General features: G+C 31.7%; 2 protein-coding genes across 2 annotated transcripts; one reads left to right on the top strand and one right to left on the bottom strand.

Moving 5' to 3' along the window:
• LOC18613474 (WW domain-containing protein C660.06) lies at positions 5,176-6,109 on the top strand. Its single transcript, XM_007050727.2, has 2 exons — positions 5,176-5,668; positions 5,759-6,109. Exons 1-2 carry the CDS (start codon positions 5,433-5,435, stop codon positions 5,841-5,843), a joined length of 321 nt encoding a protein of 106 aa, XP_007050789.2. The 5' UTR covers positions 5,176-5,432; the 3' UTR covers positions 5,844-6,109.
• On the bottom strand, positions 6,708-10,951 carry LOC18613473 (tubby-like F-box protein 3). The gene is made up of 7 exons (XM_018126254.1): positions 10,598-10,951; positions 9,613-10,361; positions 8,801-8,888; positions 8,377-8,506; positions 8,118-8,297; positions 7,516-7,998; positions 6,708-7,084 (listed from the first exon to the last, which is right to left on the bottom strand). Exons 2-6 carry the CDS (start codon positions 9,958-9,960, stop codon positions 7,527-7,529), a joined length of 1,218 nt encoding a protein of 405 aa, XP_017981743.1. The 5' UTR covers positions 9,961-10,361; positions 10,598-10,951; the 3' UTR covers positions 6,708-7,084; positions 7,516-7,526.

Genomic DNA, 20,101 nt, shown 5'->3' with positions numbered 1-20,101 from the left:
GATGAGACGGGTTTTGGTTAAGTATTGTGTTAGCTCTGAGCTAATCAACTTATGAGGTTGTGATAATTAGTTAGGCTTTCTGAATAGATTGATTTTTTAGGTTTGGATTATTCACTCACATGGGAATGCTAAGGATAAGTTGTTTCAATTTCAACATTGATGTGATTTTCTATACCAAAAAGTTTAATTGTTTTTACAACATTTAATCCCATCAAATATTGATAAAGTCAAAACTATATCTAAAAGCAAACCAAGCACGACTCATGCTTAACAAATGAAGCATAAAAAACCAAGAAACACATATCAAATAACTAAGACAATTGACTTTCGAATTAATCTAATGATGAGTTAGGTTCCTCTCAAATATGTTGGGTATTTGGTTTGATAATATATGTATGAATCGGCTTACTCAAAAAATCAAATTTAAATATTATTTTTTTCAAATTAAAATAAAAAATATGGGTACATGAAGGAATAAATCCATCAGACCAAAGAAAGAAGAATATTCAATTTCAATGCCTTAAATTACTCTGAGATTTGAAGGTTCTAAGGCAAATTTAATTTTCACCAATAAATCTGGAATCAGTCATTATCTTATCTTAATTTGCAGTACATGGCTAGCCCAAAAAAGTGGCAGCATCATGTTCTGGTGACAGACTTTTCGAAAGTTCTTTACAAACTTTGTCCACTAGATGACAAATTTAGCTTCAGCATGCTTGAGGTTGAGGCAATTTCAATTGATTAAACAAACAGGGCAAAGATAAAAGGGGAATAAAAAGAAAAAGAAATTGAATAAAAACTGGCAGGCCGTCAAAATTTGCTGGAAAATTCAGTGGAGTTGTCTTATTTGGCAATCAATAACCATTTGTCATGTGTGTCTTTTATCAAATACTATATGATTGGACTTCGAAGCATATGTTTATTGACTATAGTGAGCTTATTAATCATTTAGTTATCAGTTACTATATCAGCTTGGAATGTTATAATCATTCAATTGGCAAAAAAAGAGAAGGGGGGAGGGGGGAGTAGTTTCTACCCAATGTGTTGCCACGAAAATTGCCAAGCTCCTCAATGACTTTAGACTTCATGAATTAAAAGAACTAGATTTGGACAATAAATGCTCATAAACCTTCAACCAGCTAACGTGGGGTGCAAATATTGTTAATGGGTAACATCATTTGCCACAATGGTAAAGTGTATGGGACCATCAGTTGGTGAACCCTCACACCAAAATGTTAGCTTTGAGTTATCAATTCCATCTGTAGGATACGAGCAGTTTTTATCATGGGCCTTGCCCACACTCTTTTTTTTTTTTTGGTTCAATTAATGGCTAATTTTTAGTGGTCCTGATTGCTGAACATCCCAATCGAGCCACGCTTCCTCCTACAATCCAATGGCTATAATTCATTAAGTTACTTTTGGCCGTAAATGGGTGCCCTAAGTTGGACCACGCATCCAATTCAAAAGATTAATATGTCCCGATGCTTAAGCCAACGGGGTCCTCTCTCTCTCTCTCTCCTCTCTCTCTCTCTCTCTCTCTCTCTCGTCATTGATTTTGATGGTTTCTTTATTTCTCACTTAACAATGTACTCTGATATTGATGTCCGAGAAGAAGAGCCCCCCGTTTAGGTTCGGCCTTAGGACAGTCTTTACTTTTAACCCGTCCTTTCCATGTTTATTTACATAAAAGAAACAAATGAGGTTCCGCATAAAGACTTCTTCCCCGTCTCTCCTGTCGTTTCCCAGCAGGGAAACTCACAATCAGTGAAGTTTTGTTTCCAAGCATAGCCAAGCAATATTTATATAATTTTGTGATTGAAATGCAAAAGTGAGATTGGTAAGAGTTAGCGTAAATCATAGAGAAAAGAACCCATTTAAGCAGTAGGGTCCCTTGGGGGCATTGAGAGCCAATGGTGATGAGGAACTGAGAGATCTTTGATGCCCCCATAGACTGGCACCAGGTGTCAGCTACTCAAAGCTTTGAAACTTCTACAAAGGCACATATCTTTTCCGAGCAATTAAAGCCTTAAGCGACGGGGCCAAAATCTATCTAATTAAAATTTTCACCAAAATTTTTCTGCACGTAATAGTACTAGTGCTGCTCCTTTATCATTTTTCTTTTGATCTGTAGGAGTTTCAACAGTTGCAGGGCAGGCATAAGAACAGATGTGAAAGAATATTGAAAAAATGGAATGAGTTCAGGGGTCAGCCGCAGCAGTGGGATTTCCAGGATTGTTTTTGGGTGTACGGAAACTAGTATTGTTTAATTTTCTTTTTGAATAATTTAGTATTGTTTAATTAGGTGACCATGATTGATCATCATTATTTAAAATAACTAGAGGTACTTGTCAGAGTGCTAGCTGTGCACGAGTTGTATACTACTAGTACTGTACAAGATAATTTTAAGTAGAGCATACAAAAATCGTTGAATTAGAGAACAAGACAAATTTCCTGTTTTGTAGGCTTAAAACTGATAAATACTCAAATCAGAAGCTCCCCTGGCAAATTGTGGTTGCCATCATGGCTTTAGCCAATGGCTATATTTTCCCCTTAAAAAAAAAAAAGAAATTCTACAAGGTGCGTTAGTTTGAGTCGGGTCGGCTGCCTGCCAGGATGTTTGTCCCTACGATTAGTGCTACGCGTCATGTGCAGATCATGCTAAAAAGGCTAGGCCAGGCATGATTTTATTTTATTTTTCAAAATTTTGATGCAATTCTAGGCTTTTAATTACATTTTTTGTGCATATATAAAGACTTATAATTTAGAAACATTTAATTGAATAATTACTACATAATTTTTATTCAAAAAATTAGATTTCAATTTTTTTGGAAATTTAATATATAAGAGTTAAATTTTAGATAAAAAGATGGTTTAATTAACAAAAAAAAAAGTCACAATGATAGTATTATAAACGGTATATATTATTTTTACATTTTAAGTATTGAGATCTTCCTCATTAATTAAATTGAACTATATTGCATGAAACCATGCGGTTGCGCTATATATTGGAGCTATATAAGTAAATCATTTTCATTCTACTAGTATAATTTTTTGTGAATTGCAATTAATAGTTTGCCCCTCATCTGATATAATCGTATATTTACATAACTCTTAATTAACAATTTGTGTGTTTTTATGAATTGGACCATATAAAATTAGAGGCAAGCATTTTCGAATACATAAAATATAGTATAATTGAGTCTCTCAACTTACTTTCTTTTTTTTTTATTAAGGGAAGAAGGATTTGAACCTATTCTCTAAGTAGAGAGATCATGCGTCAATTAATGAATCAAATGTTCGGATGCAATTGAATCTCTCTCTTTTAAAATTAAAAAAAAAATAACGAGACTTAAATAATTATTTTAATATGAAATATATTTTTTTTATTGATACAAAAGTCACTTTCTCATTGAGGTTTTACATGTTCTATAAGTTCTATTCGTATCAATCATATTTTTATTTTCACATAAAATCTATAAAAATAATAAGTTTGCATCGATAAACAAACATACAACATAAGTTTTTTTGCACAAAATCAAATATAATTTTTGATTTTACAGGTTTATAAGTTCTTCTCACATCAAATATTAATTTTTTTTGCAAAAAAAATTATCAATAAGAAATTTACATTGAAAAAATAAGAAATATTAACTTTTTTGTCACACGAAACCACTTGTTGTATATGGCTTTACATGTTTATAGCTTGTCCTACTATTCAATGCTATCAGTAATTTTATGCATCAAATGCAACATTAATTTACCATCCAACAAATTAAATTCTATCATTTTATTTGATACCTCATCAAAGTTGCATCGGCTTTGAGGAAAAACAACATTTCCTTCATTCAAATTCCTTACTCACAATTCATAAATCCCAATGAAAATAAAAATTAATAGTGGGCCTGAATGGTTAAAGTACTAAAAGAACTATTAAAATCCCATAAAGCCCAACCAACCAAGAAGGGCCCAAATTTGCTAAAACAAATTGGCCGGGCTCAAAGCCCAAAATGTTTCCAACTCCAAAAACGAAACCCTAACCCCGATTCTCCCACAGCTTCTATATATGGCCGCTTTTGATTTTCTCCTCTCCACGCTAATCGCAGCCGAAGCTTAAAATGTGAATCCGTCGTTCGTTAGCCGGGTAATTAGAGTTGGGATTGGGCTGAGTTTGGATTTTTGTGCAGTTGAAATTTTCATCCGATTTTTTAATTAATCTTCTTCTGTTTTTTTTTTTCAATCTTATAAACTATTTTAGAAATTCAGAGTGAATTATTTAACATAATAAAAGCTGATGATGAGAGCGTATGAGGCAGAGCTGCAGCAACAAATTATGCGCACCGTGTTGATCCTTCTGCACGGGTTGTTGTTTGCGTTGATGAATGTGCCAATATGCTAATCTGAGGCTATTGTTCCCCCCCTCTGATCTCTTTTTAATCTTTTCTGGTTAAGATTTTGCTTGTTTGTTTTCCTAAACAATCAGATATATTTACTTGTGTTGAAAGCAGAATGGTTTTGTGGCTTGCGAGTGGTTTCTTTTACTAATTGATTTTGAACTCTTTATAAACATAGAGGAGGGGATAGTCCAATGAAGATATGCATCCCAAAATGTAAAACAGAAATTGGGAAGAGCTACTGATAATGTGGTGGAGTTGATTTAAGTGAACCGGAGGTGACTGTCGAATTTGCAAACTGCCATTTGGACATGCTTTGGATATATAAAGCAGCAATACATCATTTGAGTATTTTTACAGGGAGAGAGTGCCCAATACGAGGATCAAGTTATTTAGGCAATTACCTGGGTCAACTCAACTGAACCTAGTACCCAAACTCGCGAATTTAACTTAAAAGAGGATTTCATAGCTGTTTAGTTCAATCTTCACTACGTTAGCAGCAAACCAGTACGTTGCCTGGCAAGCATTTTAACGTGTGAAGACCAACGAGAATTTGCCAAGGCTTTGAATCAATAGTTCTTTATAATTGATTTGTGAGGTCAAATATTGTGTTCTTGGACAAATTTCCAAAAAAAAAAAAGTGAATTTCGAACCCCGTGCAAGTGTAACTTGTGCATAAATATATTGATATAGGTGTAGCTTTGAATGATGGATAGGTCAATGAAAGACTAGTAGTTAAATACATAATTAGACTGGTAGGTTTTGTCTTGTGAGATACAGGTGGACTTGTTAGTCGAGCACTTGTCTTTTACAATGGTGCAACTTAAACCTTCCGCCTTAAGTAAACTCCCTTCCTATTTCTGCATAATGCGTCCAAACTTGTTCGCAGAGTTTTGAAAATATTTTCAGGAGGAGGATCGGCTCTTGATATTTCTATCTTTTACCGTCCTGCGTTTGCAGACTTGATATTCTCTTTGGCAACGCTTGCCGGTGGTGGGAAGTGGTGTAGACTGAAGACGGACTAGAAAGCTATTAACAGCAATGGGACCTGGTGGACCGGGAGGAGGGCCAGGAGGGCCAGGAGGACCAGGGGGGCCTGGAGGCTGGGGTCCTGGTCCAGGGGGGCCTGGAGGCTGGGGTCCTGGTCCAGGGGGACCTGGCGGCTTTGGTCCGGGGCCGGGAGGTCCCTGGGGCCCTGGATTTGGAGGCCCTGGTTTTTGGCCTGGTGGCTTCTTTGGTGGCTTTGCTGATGGTTTTTGCAACATGATATCTTCTTGGTAAGCAATCAATCTTTCTCCCCTATGCCCGCTCTAGTTAACTGCGCTTTGATTTTTCACTAAATTCCCGATTAATTTTGGGCTTTGCAGCTTCTACTGTCTATGCTGTTGTTGGCTACTACAAGACTGCTTTGGTGGACCCCGCGGTTATGGTCCTCCCGGGCCCCCATTCTGATCCCTTTCCTTTTGTGTGCTGTAGCAGGGGTCACTTGCTGCTTAGTCGTGCCTTACCATAAACATGAACATTACAATCTAGTTTTACTCTTTCTTCACTGCATCCGTTCCGTTCGTTGTTGTTATCGTCAATATTTTCATCTATTACTATGCAAAACTGGTATCCGCATTAATAAATGTTGTAAGCTGATTTCAATTGGGGAAGTTGATGCTGTTTGATTGGAGGTTTGGAGTTGGCCAAACAATGAATTTACTGTTTTATTCTTATTGTTTTTTGTCCAACTCACCTTAGAATGCCACATAGACAACATCTCCCTTTGCTTATATGTAAAGAAATTCCCCACGTTGAAAGTTTGAGACCCGAATGGAAGTATAAAGAGCAATCGTTTAGGTTAAAGGAAATTCCATAAGTGGATGTCCAGGCAAAATAACCAGATTCTGCTCTTGAATATTTTTTTTTTCTTTGGCACTTGGTAGTCCCAATTTGTTTGAAAATTGAGATGCTGACTGAACTTTCAGCTAATTAATCTCCTCTTTATCTTCTCTGGTATTGGCTATTTCATATAATTAAGCTTCACATGAATGCGTGTTGTATGACTTAGGACCGCTCCAATCTTACATTCCCAAAGGGATGAACATCTTTACCAAATTCACATTCAAAAGGATGGATTATAGCGTCTCTCGTTTAACCATAGCTGCCTGATTAAACCGTCCACTAGTAAAGTGTATGACAAACCATCTGCCTGTGATAAAACAAAAAAAGTCTCAAGCTTGAGGAGGCTGACTTAAAGCAACTATTTGCCTCGAGGACAGGCAAAAGATTCACCCATAACTTGAAAAGCAAACATCAACAATTGCCAAACCGTCAAAAGAATTTCTGATTTAACATTTAAGAGGCACAATTTGCAAAATGAGGAAGTGGACATTTAAAATGGACAAAAGTCTCCAACAAGGAATCCCATTAACAAATCAAGAAACCACTCAACAGATTTCTAGTTTTCTCACTCAGTGATCAAAGAGACGAGCATGTTAGCAAAGCACGGAACCGACAGCATGGTCATATCTCGCTCTTAATACAAACGGTTATATGTACAGCAAAGAACTAAAATAAACGTTAAATCCTAACTGCTCATATAGAAACCAGAAAGCACTGAAGTACCTAGAAATTTTTTGTAACAGAACATTCCAAGTCCGTAGCATGACAACTACCCTCCAAACCAACTATTTTGCATCTGGCAAAACCTGCAGTTAAAAACCAGGAGCTTCAACTACTTAAGATCCATTAGGAAATGCAGGATTACTATTAGTATGCTGACTGGGAGTTGCATAGTAGCAGGATTGGCAAATCACTTTTACAGCTAACCACGTCACAGGATAGATTTTTTTCTTTTTTGGTACAGTTACTGGATAGATATTTTAAGTACGGTATTATATCTAATATCTGGATGTTTAAATCACATAATCTAGCATTCCCAGGCAAACAAGAAACCCTAAAGAAAAAATGAAAACAACAAATCACTAAACAGAGTACAGAAAGGTTGAAATTTTGTATACCAATGGATAGCAAAACAGGCTTAACTATTTATCCTGATCCAAAAAATTAAAAATGCTTTGATAATGTTTATATTGAGATTTAATTTGTTAAAAGTTCAAGAGTTAAGCTGGACTCATACCTGTTTGCAAATCACTCACAAGCAATCTTAGTGTCGAAGCTACTAAGGCATACGGCAAATGCCTGAAAAGCTGAGATTGGATACTGATAATCCATAGTGAATACATCCTTCCCCACTTTACCGAACTGGAGAATGACATTCTCATGCTCCTGCCCAGTAGCTCCATTCTCTGGAGATGCAACCAGCTGAAAATTTTTGACCGAAGCAACTGTCACCCGTCCATTGAAGTTCAGGCACCAGCACTGGAGTTGTTCATGCCACCTAGGTGCCTTATTCCTTAACACTAGCATTCCATCTTTCTGGCCAGATAAAGGTCCCAATTGGAAACTCTCTGTACGGGTTGATTTTGATCTAAAGAACGGTAGGGATGGGAAGGTATCCAGATTACTGTGTAGGAATTCAGTCTGTGTGGGAGCAACACCTCCAGGCTCAATAGAAGAGGCTGGGATGGCATCCATGACGCACTGCATTCTCCTTGGACCTCTAAGAATATTTTAAATTCAGTGAGCATACCAAAAAAGAAAAAATGAGGTGCTGAATGATGACCATACCAAGCACAGAGAGAGAGAGAGAGTGTGTGTAACTTTCAACATACAACTTACCTAGAACCCAGGACATTCAATTCATATGAGATGTGGGCTACAGCGTAGTTGCCAGCCGGGACTCGAGGGGAAACTTGCTTCATATTAATTAGCCTGGTGGAGCGGCTTTTAGTAACTTTCACTCCAGCATTTGGAGGCTGTGCATCATAGACTGTAAATTTGGTCCCCAAAAAGTTTGATCTGTTAAAGCAAATCAAGGTAAGTTTAGGTTTCTGAAATGATTGAAGTATCAGTCAAATTATAATCCAGTTGACAATACCTCAATTTTCCGATGTAGGTACTGCTTCCTTTTGACACATCATCACCATTTAATGAGATAATATAATCAGTGCAGGTAGGACGGCGGCACTTCCTTGCAGCAAGAAGGAACTTTCCATCATCATTTGAAGCTGCCAAGAAATTAGACAAAGCAAAACAATTTCACATATACAGCTAAGGGAAGATATACAGAGACAAAAAAGTCCTCAGTACAATTATGAAATAGTTAAGGCACTAACTTTCTATGAACCTAGCTGCATAAAATATCCATCAATATTTTCAATTCAATCATTAAGTATAAGTAAAATCCTCTGTCAGAAGACAACAGAACCAAGAGGCACAAGTGACTATAAATGAGAGTAAAGCTCTCAACACGAACCCCTGCCCCCACCCCAAAAGAAACATTAAAAATAAAAGCAGCTCACCCTGATTCAAGCCAAGGTAAAGATAATATGTTTGGTTGCTACGATTCCGCTTTATGTAGCACTGAAGGAGGGAGTCCCTTGGACCAGGCTGCAAAACAAAACAACCAAAGACCATAAACATGTGCCCTAACTTTGAAGATGCTTATTCATGGATAATTTGATGAATAACGAAAACTATTCCAAGTACGGACATAAGGCCTATAGTCTATTTTATATTAAATTATGCAGATACCTTTTCAAGCAATTTTACTGCCAAAGAGCTCTTAAGTTCACGATTCATCTCAAGAGCACAAATAGTTGGAAATGTCAGGACATCATGAAGGAGGATTTCGTGTTCTCAATTGATCACCTAGAATTCAAAATTTATGATGCAATAACTTTAAAAGAAAACTTCTAGTGATGCAGGATGCTGATACAATACCTAACATATTTCCAGCTTTAGATTCCTACACTTCCTAAAGAGCATAACCAAGCAGTCCTAGAATGCAATACAGCCCACAACTTGAGCAAACCAGCAGCAGGAAAATATTGCCCATCATTTTTCTCATTTGTCAGCACCATTCAACTGTTACTTATGAAAGCACTACACAAGAAGTACAACAGGAGCATGGAATTGCTACTATTTTGAAAATGCTACTAAAACATTCTTATTGCAATCAAACTTGAATAAAAAGAACAATTAAGATTCAAAGCAACCAGGCTAAACAGAATTGCTTTACGATCAATGCATAACCAACTGAATGCTGTCCAACCAAACAATAAATAACATATACTTAAGAGTAAAGAAAAAAGTACATGCTGAAATCTATTACCTGCTTCAATGAGATCGGGAATGTCAACTTGCCTGAAATTTCTGGGGTTTTCACAATTTCCTTCATAATCTCTCTCCAATTCCTACATACACCAGAACAAGCAACAACATTCTTTCGTGGAGGCCAAGTACTCTCTGATGCCTCTATTCTCATCAACACATCCCTTAACAGTTCAGGTGGCATGTTTGCCCAACAACTCTGCTTGAATGCATCAACTGTAACTGAGCTATCCTGAACTACCCTGTGTGACCTTGATCTCATACCATACCCAAACTTTACATCAAACCCTTTTCTGGATATACTCCCCAACTCCCCCTTCATGTCCTGGATGATGCTCTTAAACGACATTGATACCTCCTTACTCCTAACCCTCTAAAATTAAATGATAACTTAACAACGCACTTCACCTCCAAATATGCTAATAACTTAACAATGTACCTAAAAACATCCAATTTGCTTCCAGTTCTCTACACCGAACAACATAAAATCCCAAAATTGCAGATTTTATACGCAAAAATATAACCTAATGAACACTAAAGATTTGCATTTGGCACTTATATCCTCCCAAAAGTCTAATCAACCCACATTCCAAAAACTCTTAAACTTCGTACACAAATAAGCTAATACGCACTAAACAACATGATCCAGAAGTCTAAATAAGCTCGATTAAAATCCAAAAATTGAAGTGAGTCAGCAACCCGTCATCACCAATTCCCCTCCAGAACCACGTAGATGACCATAACTCACACCTAAAAGTAACACAACGATACAAAACTAAGCATCAAATACTTAGAATTGTATGTATACTACAAAAATTTACCCTTCGCAACAAATCGAGTAACTGAACAAAACGCAGCCGTGAAAAAAGATCAACAAACTTAAAAAAGCAATAATCAAACAAACACCCGCAGATCTCTCCCCTTATCCTAACTAACCAAGACCCATGATACTACCAGATGTTATAAATTGAGACAATTTATCAAACCTTAAAAAGATCAAAGCACATGAAGGAACATCCCGGGTCAACATGGATCGGGCTTCGGGTCATGGGGTCGACCCGGCTTTTTTTTTTTTTCCTTTTAGATTCGATGAAATCTAAGGTCCTTGGACAGTGAGAAAGAAGTTGTTGCAATAGCGGTTGCAGAGAGGAGAAAGTTAGGGCTTTTTGTTACGGTGGGTTTGGTGCTGTTTTTGTGTGGTGGAGTGTGGAACTGGGGTCAGGGACTTCGACCAGAATTTCAATGGGAGAATGGGTCCCATATGCTCCTTATCCAATACCGGCCTTTGTTTGTCTGATCCTAACTCCTAAGCCTAAGGCCGCCCGGATCCGGCTTTCCCTTGGGACCTTGGGTTCGCTCCTCTCTTACTTAATGAACTTCCAAATCGAATTTTACCTTGTCTGCATTCTTTGGTTAATCCGTTGGTGCTTGCATGCTTTCGAGAATTCTTCTCTGCGTCTGCTTTTTGAATAATTAAATAATTTTCTTTTAGAAACTAAAAATTATTAATTAAATATCATTTATAATTTTATATGATGAATTGAAATTATTTGGCAAGTGTTGATAATATTCCCATAATTAAGATTGGCATTAATACTAGATAAGTAAGTTCATTTAAATCGAAAAAGATGATGACTAGATAGGATAAGATTTAACAAAAAAAATTAGATTAAATTAAATGATAGGTATATAACAATTTGTTATCTATAAAACATAAATTGGTATTTACGAAATTAAAAGTAGGATACCATGATTTCTTTTATTACTATATAAATTGTTGTATCATACACGATGTTAAAGAAAAATATAAGTCCTTGGTAATAAGATAATTTGTTATATATTTAAAACATAAAAGTAGGAATATAGTTTTTATTGAAGTAAAAACATATTTTTGTTTATTTTAGTTTTAAATTATCATCGTTAATATATTTTTATTTTAATTATAATAATAAAAATTATCTAATGCACATATAAGAATTTTAATTCCATTAAATGATTTTCATTAGAATATGATTTCCTTTATTGGAAAATTTTCATTCATTTTATCTTTAATTTTTAATCATAATAAATATTTATATACCCATATGTAATAATTATTTTTTAAAAATAAGATAAGCAATATTAGTAAATGTGAAAGTAAAAATATTTAACCCACAAATTTATGTTATATGAAAATTGAGTCATCCGACATCTTTCTTAAAGTAAGAAAGCTTGCCAAACCGACATGATATAAAATTATTTTAATCTTTATCTCGTGAATTATTGTATCTACCAAGTACACGTGTAAAACGTTCTACTGAGAGATTTTACTCAACAAGGACAACATGAGAAAAGTAGCTTTAAGTTTTAACATGCTAAGATTATGTATAAAACAGAGAAAGGTGTACAAATGTGCATGCGACAATATTTGAGTTAATGAAAATTTTTCATATCAATACATATATATATATATAGTACTTACTTAACTAAAAAATAAATAAAAAAAACAAAGTGGACATAGTTTGAACTACAAAATATTTATATAATGGCAAATTATGATCATATAACATACTATAATCATATATATATATATATATATAGTTTGTTATATTTGATTATTATATTTTTCTTGTTATGAGTGTGTCACGTCATACATTTCTATGTTCAACAAATATAAAATAACACGGAGAGGTACCCAATCTGACCAAGTCAACCGCGTGAGAATGGGTTGGAGGCGTCTGTGGGCTAGCCCGTCTCAATTTACCCCAAGTTTTAGGTAAAGCCCAACCCTGTGTGAAAACTATAAGCCAAGCGTGGCTCGGGTAAAGAATTTTAATATTTTAGTGAAATATTTTCCAAAAAAAAAAAATTCCAAACCGACTCATCATACCAAAACAGGTTTTTAAATCGGTTCAATAATGATATTTGGATATTTAGTTTAATGGTAAATATTATTACTTTTTAATTGTATTTCTAAAACAAAATATAAAAAATATTTTTGAGATTCTTTAACTACTTAAGAGGTATTATAGTCAAGAAGAAAAAAAGGTGAACACTACGATAAGTTTAACCTTATTGTAAGGTAAATTAATAAAATTTTTAAAAAATAATAAAAACCTGTATAACAAGTTAACAGATAAACAACATATTTATTTTTTAAATTTATCTATTTTAAGATAATAACATATATAATTTTTAAACTTATTTAGTTTATTTTAAGTTATTGAACGTTTAATTTTATTTTGTTTTTTATTATAAATTATAAAAATATTATTATTTTAATATTAAAAAAATATATAATTAATTTAATTCAATAAAATTTATTTACGTTAACTCTTACATATTTACTTTAAGATTTTAAATCTGTTTATAACACTTTCATAAGATTTTACGTTAATTCTTACAATTTTACGACAAACCCTTCTAGTAGTAACTTTAAACTATAATTATTTTTTATTTAAAAATTAAAATTTGTATGTTAATAAATACATTTAATCCGAGAATATAAATTTAAATATTATTTTTCATTAAATTTAGATTGTTTTTCCTTAATTGATTTGTTACGTTAACTCTCATACACTTACATTAAGATTTAAATTTTAATTATTCCACATTTACAAGTTTTTACATCAATTCTTACAGTTTTTCGTCAAAGCTTTTTCATATTAATTTTTAACTATAATTATTTTTATCATTATTATTCTTTATTTAAAAATTAAAATTTGTATATCGTTAAACACTTTTAACTCGAGAAAATAGAAATTTAAATATTTATTTTTTATTAAATTTATATTTTTTTATTTAATTAACTTTTTATGTTAACTCCCACACATTTACATTAATATTTAAAATTTAGTTATTTCACATTTACAAGTTTTTACATCAATGTTTTTCTATACCAATTTTGAATTATAATTATTTTTATCCTTATTATTCTTTATTTAAAAATTAAAATTTGTACATCGTTAAACACTTTTACCCTAAGAATATAAATTTAAATATTTATTTTTTATTAAATTTAAATTATTTTTACTTAATTAACTTATTACATTAAGATTTAAAATTTAGTTATTCCATTTTTATAAGTTTTTACGTCAATTATTATAATTTTATGTCAAGGCTTTTCCTTGTTAACTTTGAACTATAATTATATTTAGGGGCATTTTGAAAAATAACTCTTAAAGATAAGATGTTTTCAAAAATAACTTTCTTTATAATTTTAACTATTTTTAGTCAAGTTGGACAAAATTACCCTTAATGAAATTATACGCTGTGTTGTTATACGCTATGTACAAAAATATGTGACAAATCATGGTTAGGTTGTTACATGCCATAGGTAGGTTGTTACACGCCATGTATAAAAATATATGGCAAGCTATGGTTAGGTTGTTACATACCATGTACAAAAACATGTGACAAGCCATGGTTAGGTTGTTACACGTCATATACAAAAACATGTGACAAGCCATAATTAGATTGTTACACGTCATGTACAAAAACATGTGACAAGCCATGGTTAGATTGTTACACGTCATGTACAATAACATGTGATAAGCCATGGTTAGGTTGTTATACGCCATGTTGAACAAAAATATTATTGTTACACGTCATGGTTAGGTTGTTACATGTCATGGTTAGGTTGTTACACGTCATGTTGAAAAAAAATCCTGTTGTTATATGCCATGTACAATAACATGTTACATGCTATGGTTAAAAAAGATTGTTACACGCTATGTTGAAAAAATGTTGTTGTTACACGACATATTCAAAAACATTGTATTACACTTTAATGCTTAAAATGTTGTTGTTACTTACGAACCAAAATTTCAAATCCAACTCTTTTCATTTTTTTTGTTTTGTTTTTTTTGGCAATTTGGCACCGATTAAAGTGTTTCTAACATGTTTCCATAAATCAAAATACAAATTTTTTAATCTAAAATACTTACTTTGACTAAAAATAAAAAAAATCTTTTAAAAATTTAGGTTTATAAATTTCAAAATTTTGAGTTTATTAGTGTCTAGGTCCCGAATTGATTCAATTAAAAGCTATTTCATACATCTGTGATTATTTCTATTGTTTTAGTTTTATCTAAAATACCTAAAAATTGAATTTTCCAAATAGCCACCCACCCAAGCACGTCAAAATCATTGCTTGGTGTCTTGAAAGCGCAAGAAAAAGAAATCTGAAAACATAGGAGAGAGAAATCGAAAGCATAGCAGATGAATGCGAAGAGAGAAATCGATAAAATTTGAGAGAGTGGGATGGTGAGAGAGAGAAATCTGAAGCACAAATGGGGAGAAATTGTGATGAATGGTTTAATTTATTTGAAATAGTTTAAAGAGTATTTTTGTCAAGTCATGACTAAATATGGTTAAAAACAGTTAAATTTATTTTGATGATTATTTTTAAAATGTCTTTATCAATAAAGGTCATTCCTCACAATTTTCTCTTATTTTTATCCTTATTATTCGTTATTTAAAAATTAAAATTTGTATATAGTTAAACACTTTTAACCCCAAGAATATAAATTTAAATATTTATTTTTCATTAAATTTAGATAGTTTTCACTTAATTGACTTGTTATGTTAATTCTCACACATTTACGTTAAGATTTAAAATTTAGTTATTTCACTTTTATAAGTTTTTACGTCAATTCTTATGATTTTACATCAAGACTTTTCCATATCAACTTTGAATTATAAGTATTTTTATCCTTATTATTTTTTATTTAAAAATTAAAATTTGTACATCTTTAAACATTTTATTCGAGAATATAAATTTAAATACTTATTTTTTATTAAATTTAAATTATTTTTACTTAATTGACTTGTTACATTAACTCTTACATATATCCTACAAAAATGAAATATAAAATTTTAGCTATAGTAAATGACAATTATAACAATGCAAATTAAAATTATAAATACATACTTTGATTTGAGATGATAAATGAGCATCAAATGACAACTTTCCCTCTGATTTCATGTCCATAGTTCGTGTGATGATATGCCTACAGATTCAACCAATATATATTTTTCTCAATATGAGAGAATATTTAAACCAAATTATATTAACTTTTATTGTAAAAAAAGATTAATCACATCACCTGAACATTTTTTAGATTTTTAAAATCTTTGATACAAGTCAACCATCCATCAATCTTTTCTTGGTTCCATACAACGATTCGAGGTAAAAAATATTGACCATATTTATTGTCAAATCGTGCATTAGATATTTGATCCAAAAAAATTATCTGTACAAATATCACAGAAGGAAAAGAATACAATATCCAAAATAAATTTTTCATAAAAAATACAATATCATAACACAATGTAAAAAAAAAATATTTTAGCACCTAACCTGAAGAATCAAAACATATCCACTCAACTACGTTGTTTTTTCATCGTTCTTCTCATTTTATTGCGAAAATTTGATATTCCTGATAACAATATTTCACACATATACTTCGATAAGTTCATAGTTGTATTACAACTTATATTACGTAGGCAAGATATGTATTTTTTTTTCTATATAGATAGATGCCGATGGGCAAAGCAAACGACCTATTGCATACAAAAAAAAATTACCTTTGAACTCATCCGAATCTTTATGTAACATTGGCAATTCCTTTTCTAAATCACTAAATTTTATAAATCCATTATTAATAATTTTAAATTGATTGCATAAACTTATAATTGTACGATCATCTTCCACAAAAGTAATAGGGGTCCCCTCAGCTGACAAACCAATAATGATTGACACTGTCTCAGATGTCAATGGAATCTTATAATCATATAATTTCAAACATCGCTTATTTAAGTTAACCATTTCAATCAACCACAAACAAATATCTCTGTTTAGTTTATACTATTGTAGATGAATCAAGCCTCCAAGTCCAATACTAAGAATTGAATCATTATATTCAGAACCAATATTTTGCAACAACTTGTAGAACCAATATTTTGCAACAACTTGTAGAACCAAAAATGACTACAACGTGTATCCCAGCAATCCTACATTACATTAAAAATAATAATATAATAGTATCAGTGTCATGAGTAAATAAAATGTATTGTAGCATTCACCATTTACCTTTTCGACCAACATTATTAATTTTATAATTATAATTCTTTAATAAAAATAATAAAAATTAAACAATTAAGTAAAAATGAAATCATTCAAAAAATTGAGAAGAAAACAATAACTTTGTTTAGACATACCTAAAAACTAAATAAATTATTAAAAATATATATCACTTCAAATGTATATTATTCATATATTTAAATTATAATAAAATAATCAACATAACACTTACCTTAGCATTGAATTCTTTTTTTTCCTCCAGATATCGCAAATGGTCTGCTATTGCTAAATTTTAAAAACTAACTTCCTCTCATCAGGAAAAGATGCAAAAGTTTTAGCAATATCTCCCTTAACCTATTAAAAGATAATTAAGATAAAAGAATTATTCACAATCATTCATTCAAATTTGAAACTATATTAAAATTATACATTTCAAAAGGGCATATTTATGCACCTTATTTGTCAATTTTATTTTTTTATTTTTTTTTGTTTTCACCACAAATGCATTCATTGTCAAGAAAAAAATAATTATTATAAACTAAATGAAATCGTCAACATAAACATCAATATATAATAAATTTCACAATGTAATGAACAATAATACTTACAACTATGTCAAATAAAAAAAAGCAACATATGTACACACTTACTAGTAAAAAACAAAGGCATTCTTAAGTCGCTTTGGATGACAAGATTTGTTAATGACTTGGCCTTTGTTGCCATCTATGTTTTCATGGTTTTCACATTTTTTCAAAACGAAATCCATGCAAGAAGTTTTTGTCATAATCTCAACATCTCTTATTATTGTTGTCATACATTTTCTAACAGCGGTATCTATAAAACTGCATTACAAAGTGAATATAACCAACCTTAAATAGGATTATGAGTTGAATAATTGTTGTGACAAACATCAATAACAAATACCAAAACATAAATTAAGAAGTTATACAGTAATGATGTTCAAACACAACCAGATTTTTGTTAACTTATAAATCATATTATTTTTAAAAAATTCTAATAGAAAAGAAAAAAAAAATAGCTCAGATGCAGACTATCCCCATAAAATTTTAAATCAATTTCCATAAGTTAGTTGTTGATATGAATGATACTCAGAACAGTGAATTCAAACATAAGAAAGTAACAATGATCCAGGAATTTTCTAAATCACCATGAATTAAATAGTATTATCATGTTTATGATTTTATAAATAAAATACATATCTATGCAAGTTGTGTAAATCGAGCGTGGAGTTTTAGTTAGAAGTTAGACTGTTGCATGATATGTTTAATTATGAATTTATTTGGTTTCATCAGTAGGGGCCCCCATTGGATTGGGCGATGCAAAGGAAAATGGCCCTCTAGCATAGTTTTTGGTATGTTTTTTGTCTGCTAATGATAATGATTTTCGCCTCTGCTTCTTCAATATTCGTTTGTTTCCTTAAGAATTGTTGATACTGAGCAAGAACAATCAGAAGACTATGTAAACTTGTTCAGGCATTGATCAAAGCAACATAATTTGGCTGGATAATAATGACTGACCAGACAAAAGATTGACGTGTAAGCCTTCCCTTTTAACAACTTTTTCCCTTAATTACCAAACAAACAAAAAAAAATTACTACAGATCACATGGTAAAAAGAATTGTCATAATAAAACTAAACAAAACCAATACTATGCTTTTTATGCTATTGGGTCACAATGTGAGCGTGTTAATCAAATAAGGTTCTAAGCTTGCTAATAGGAACGTTGTATCATTTCTTTTGTGCATCTACTAAGATTGCATTATATTCACTGAACTCCAATTTCAATAAAATGTAAACGTCAGGATGTACCAAAGTTAAAGCAAATGTGCCACGAAAATTGTCCAAATATGCCCAGCGTTGCTTGCACAAAACAAAAAAAAGACAATTATAGTAAGCAAGATTAGCATACCGAGTAAGTAAAAATCATGTAGCTTAGACTACTCACCCAAACTCGGAGAACAAATATCTTTGATAAACACGGTTGCAAAAAAGAAAAAATAGGTTGAAAGTCTGAAGTACAAGAAGGAAGTACTTTGCCTTTGCAAACATATGTGGAAACAGAAATCTAGTAATGGCATTAAATTAGATGCATTTGCAGGACGTCCTTTCTCTATGCAAATTTACACTCTTTTAACAGAAAAAACAAAAGCCAGTTCATGAGGCACAACAAGCAATATATCATACCTGTAGGTGTTGCCTTAGAAGTAGCCCTTGGTAGAATCTCTTGTCTTGAGAACTTTCAAACCAAGGATGGCTTGCTATTGTAAACTTGCTGCAACAAAATTGCCTGGGTGAAGGAAAATAAACTTGGCTAGGAAACTCATAATAAAATAATTCAAAAAAAATTCCTCCATTTAAAGAGAACACAGTCTGTTGGGGAGAGTCCTCATCTCCCCTGACTCCTCTATTAGCGAGAGTTCTCATCTCTCCTAACTTTTTAATTTTTTTTATTTTTTTATTAACCGGTTGAATTTGTTTATCGGTTTCTTTATCAGTTTCAAATCAATGACCACAATTTAATCTCATAAATTAAACGGTGTTTATTAATTGACCTTACAATAAGGTCAAAATAATGACCTTACTGCAGAGCTTGCTAGAAAAAAGTTGAAAGAATTTTTTTCTTAATTAACTCTACATGTGTGCTTGACTTTTGTTTGATTAAATATTAAAGTGCCCTATTTATTGATTCTTATTATTACAAGCAAAAACAAAAATCAATAAATGTTTTAACAACATTTTATTATTGAAGACGGCCCTTTAATATGTTTAATATCTAATGATAATAGGTCACATCTCAATTTGTTTTATGATAAACTTCATTAAAATTGTTACAGTTTTAAATTTTTCATATGATATTTTATTTTTTTGTCAATTAATACTTTGTGAATTTATTTTTTTTCAATTAAAACTGTTAATTTATTCAATAAAATTATCAAAATATCTTCAATTCAGTTTTATTTATTTCGTCACACTTAAAAGGTATTTTTATAATTTTACTAAATAAAATTAACAACCAAATCCCTTATAAGACTAGAAGTTATCCACAAAATATTTATTGAAAAAAAATTAACATTGTACTAGTAAGGAAAAAGAAACCAGAGAGTGCTATTTAAAAAAAAAAAATTGAAACCAAAATGCATTTAAATGAAATTCACCTTTTTTTTTTATTTTAGAGATAGAACAATTACTTAAATAAATAAAAAGTTTGCTAACAATTTACTAAGTTGATTTTCACAAACAAAACAACTTCCCATAACTATAGGTAATACTTATCTTTGGACAATAGATTTAACTAAATTAATAATGCTTACTATTTTCTATCCTTTGAAGACTTTCCAAGTTAAAAACAAATCAAGAAAAAGAAGAAAAAGAAGAAGAGTAGGTGAAGTGGCAAGGAGGCAAAATG

The sequence above is a fragment of the Theobroma cacao genome, chromosome 1 (assembly GCF_000208745.1).
Source record: "Theobroma cacao cultivar B97-61/B2 chromosome 1, Criollo_cocoa_genome_V2, whole genome shotgun sequence".
Classification (NCBI taxonomy): domain Eukaryota; kingdom Viridiplantae; phylum Streptophyta; class Magnoliopsida; order Malvales; family Malvaceae; genus Theobroma; species Theobroma cacao.
Note: the sequence above shows the minus strand (reverse complement) of the source record. Positions and strands in the feature narration are given on the sequence as shown.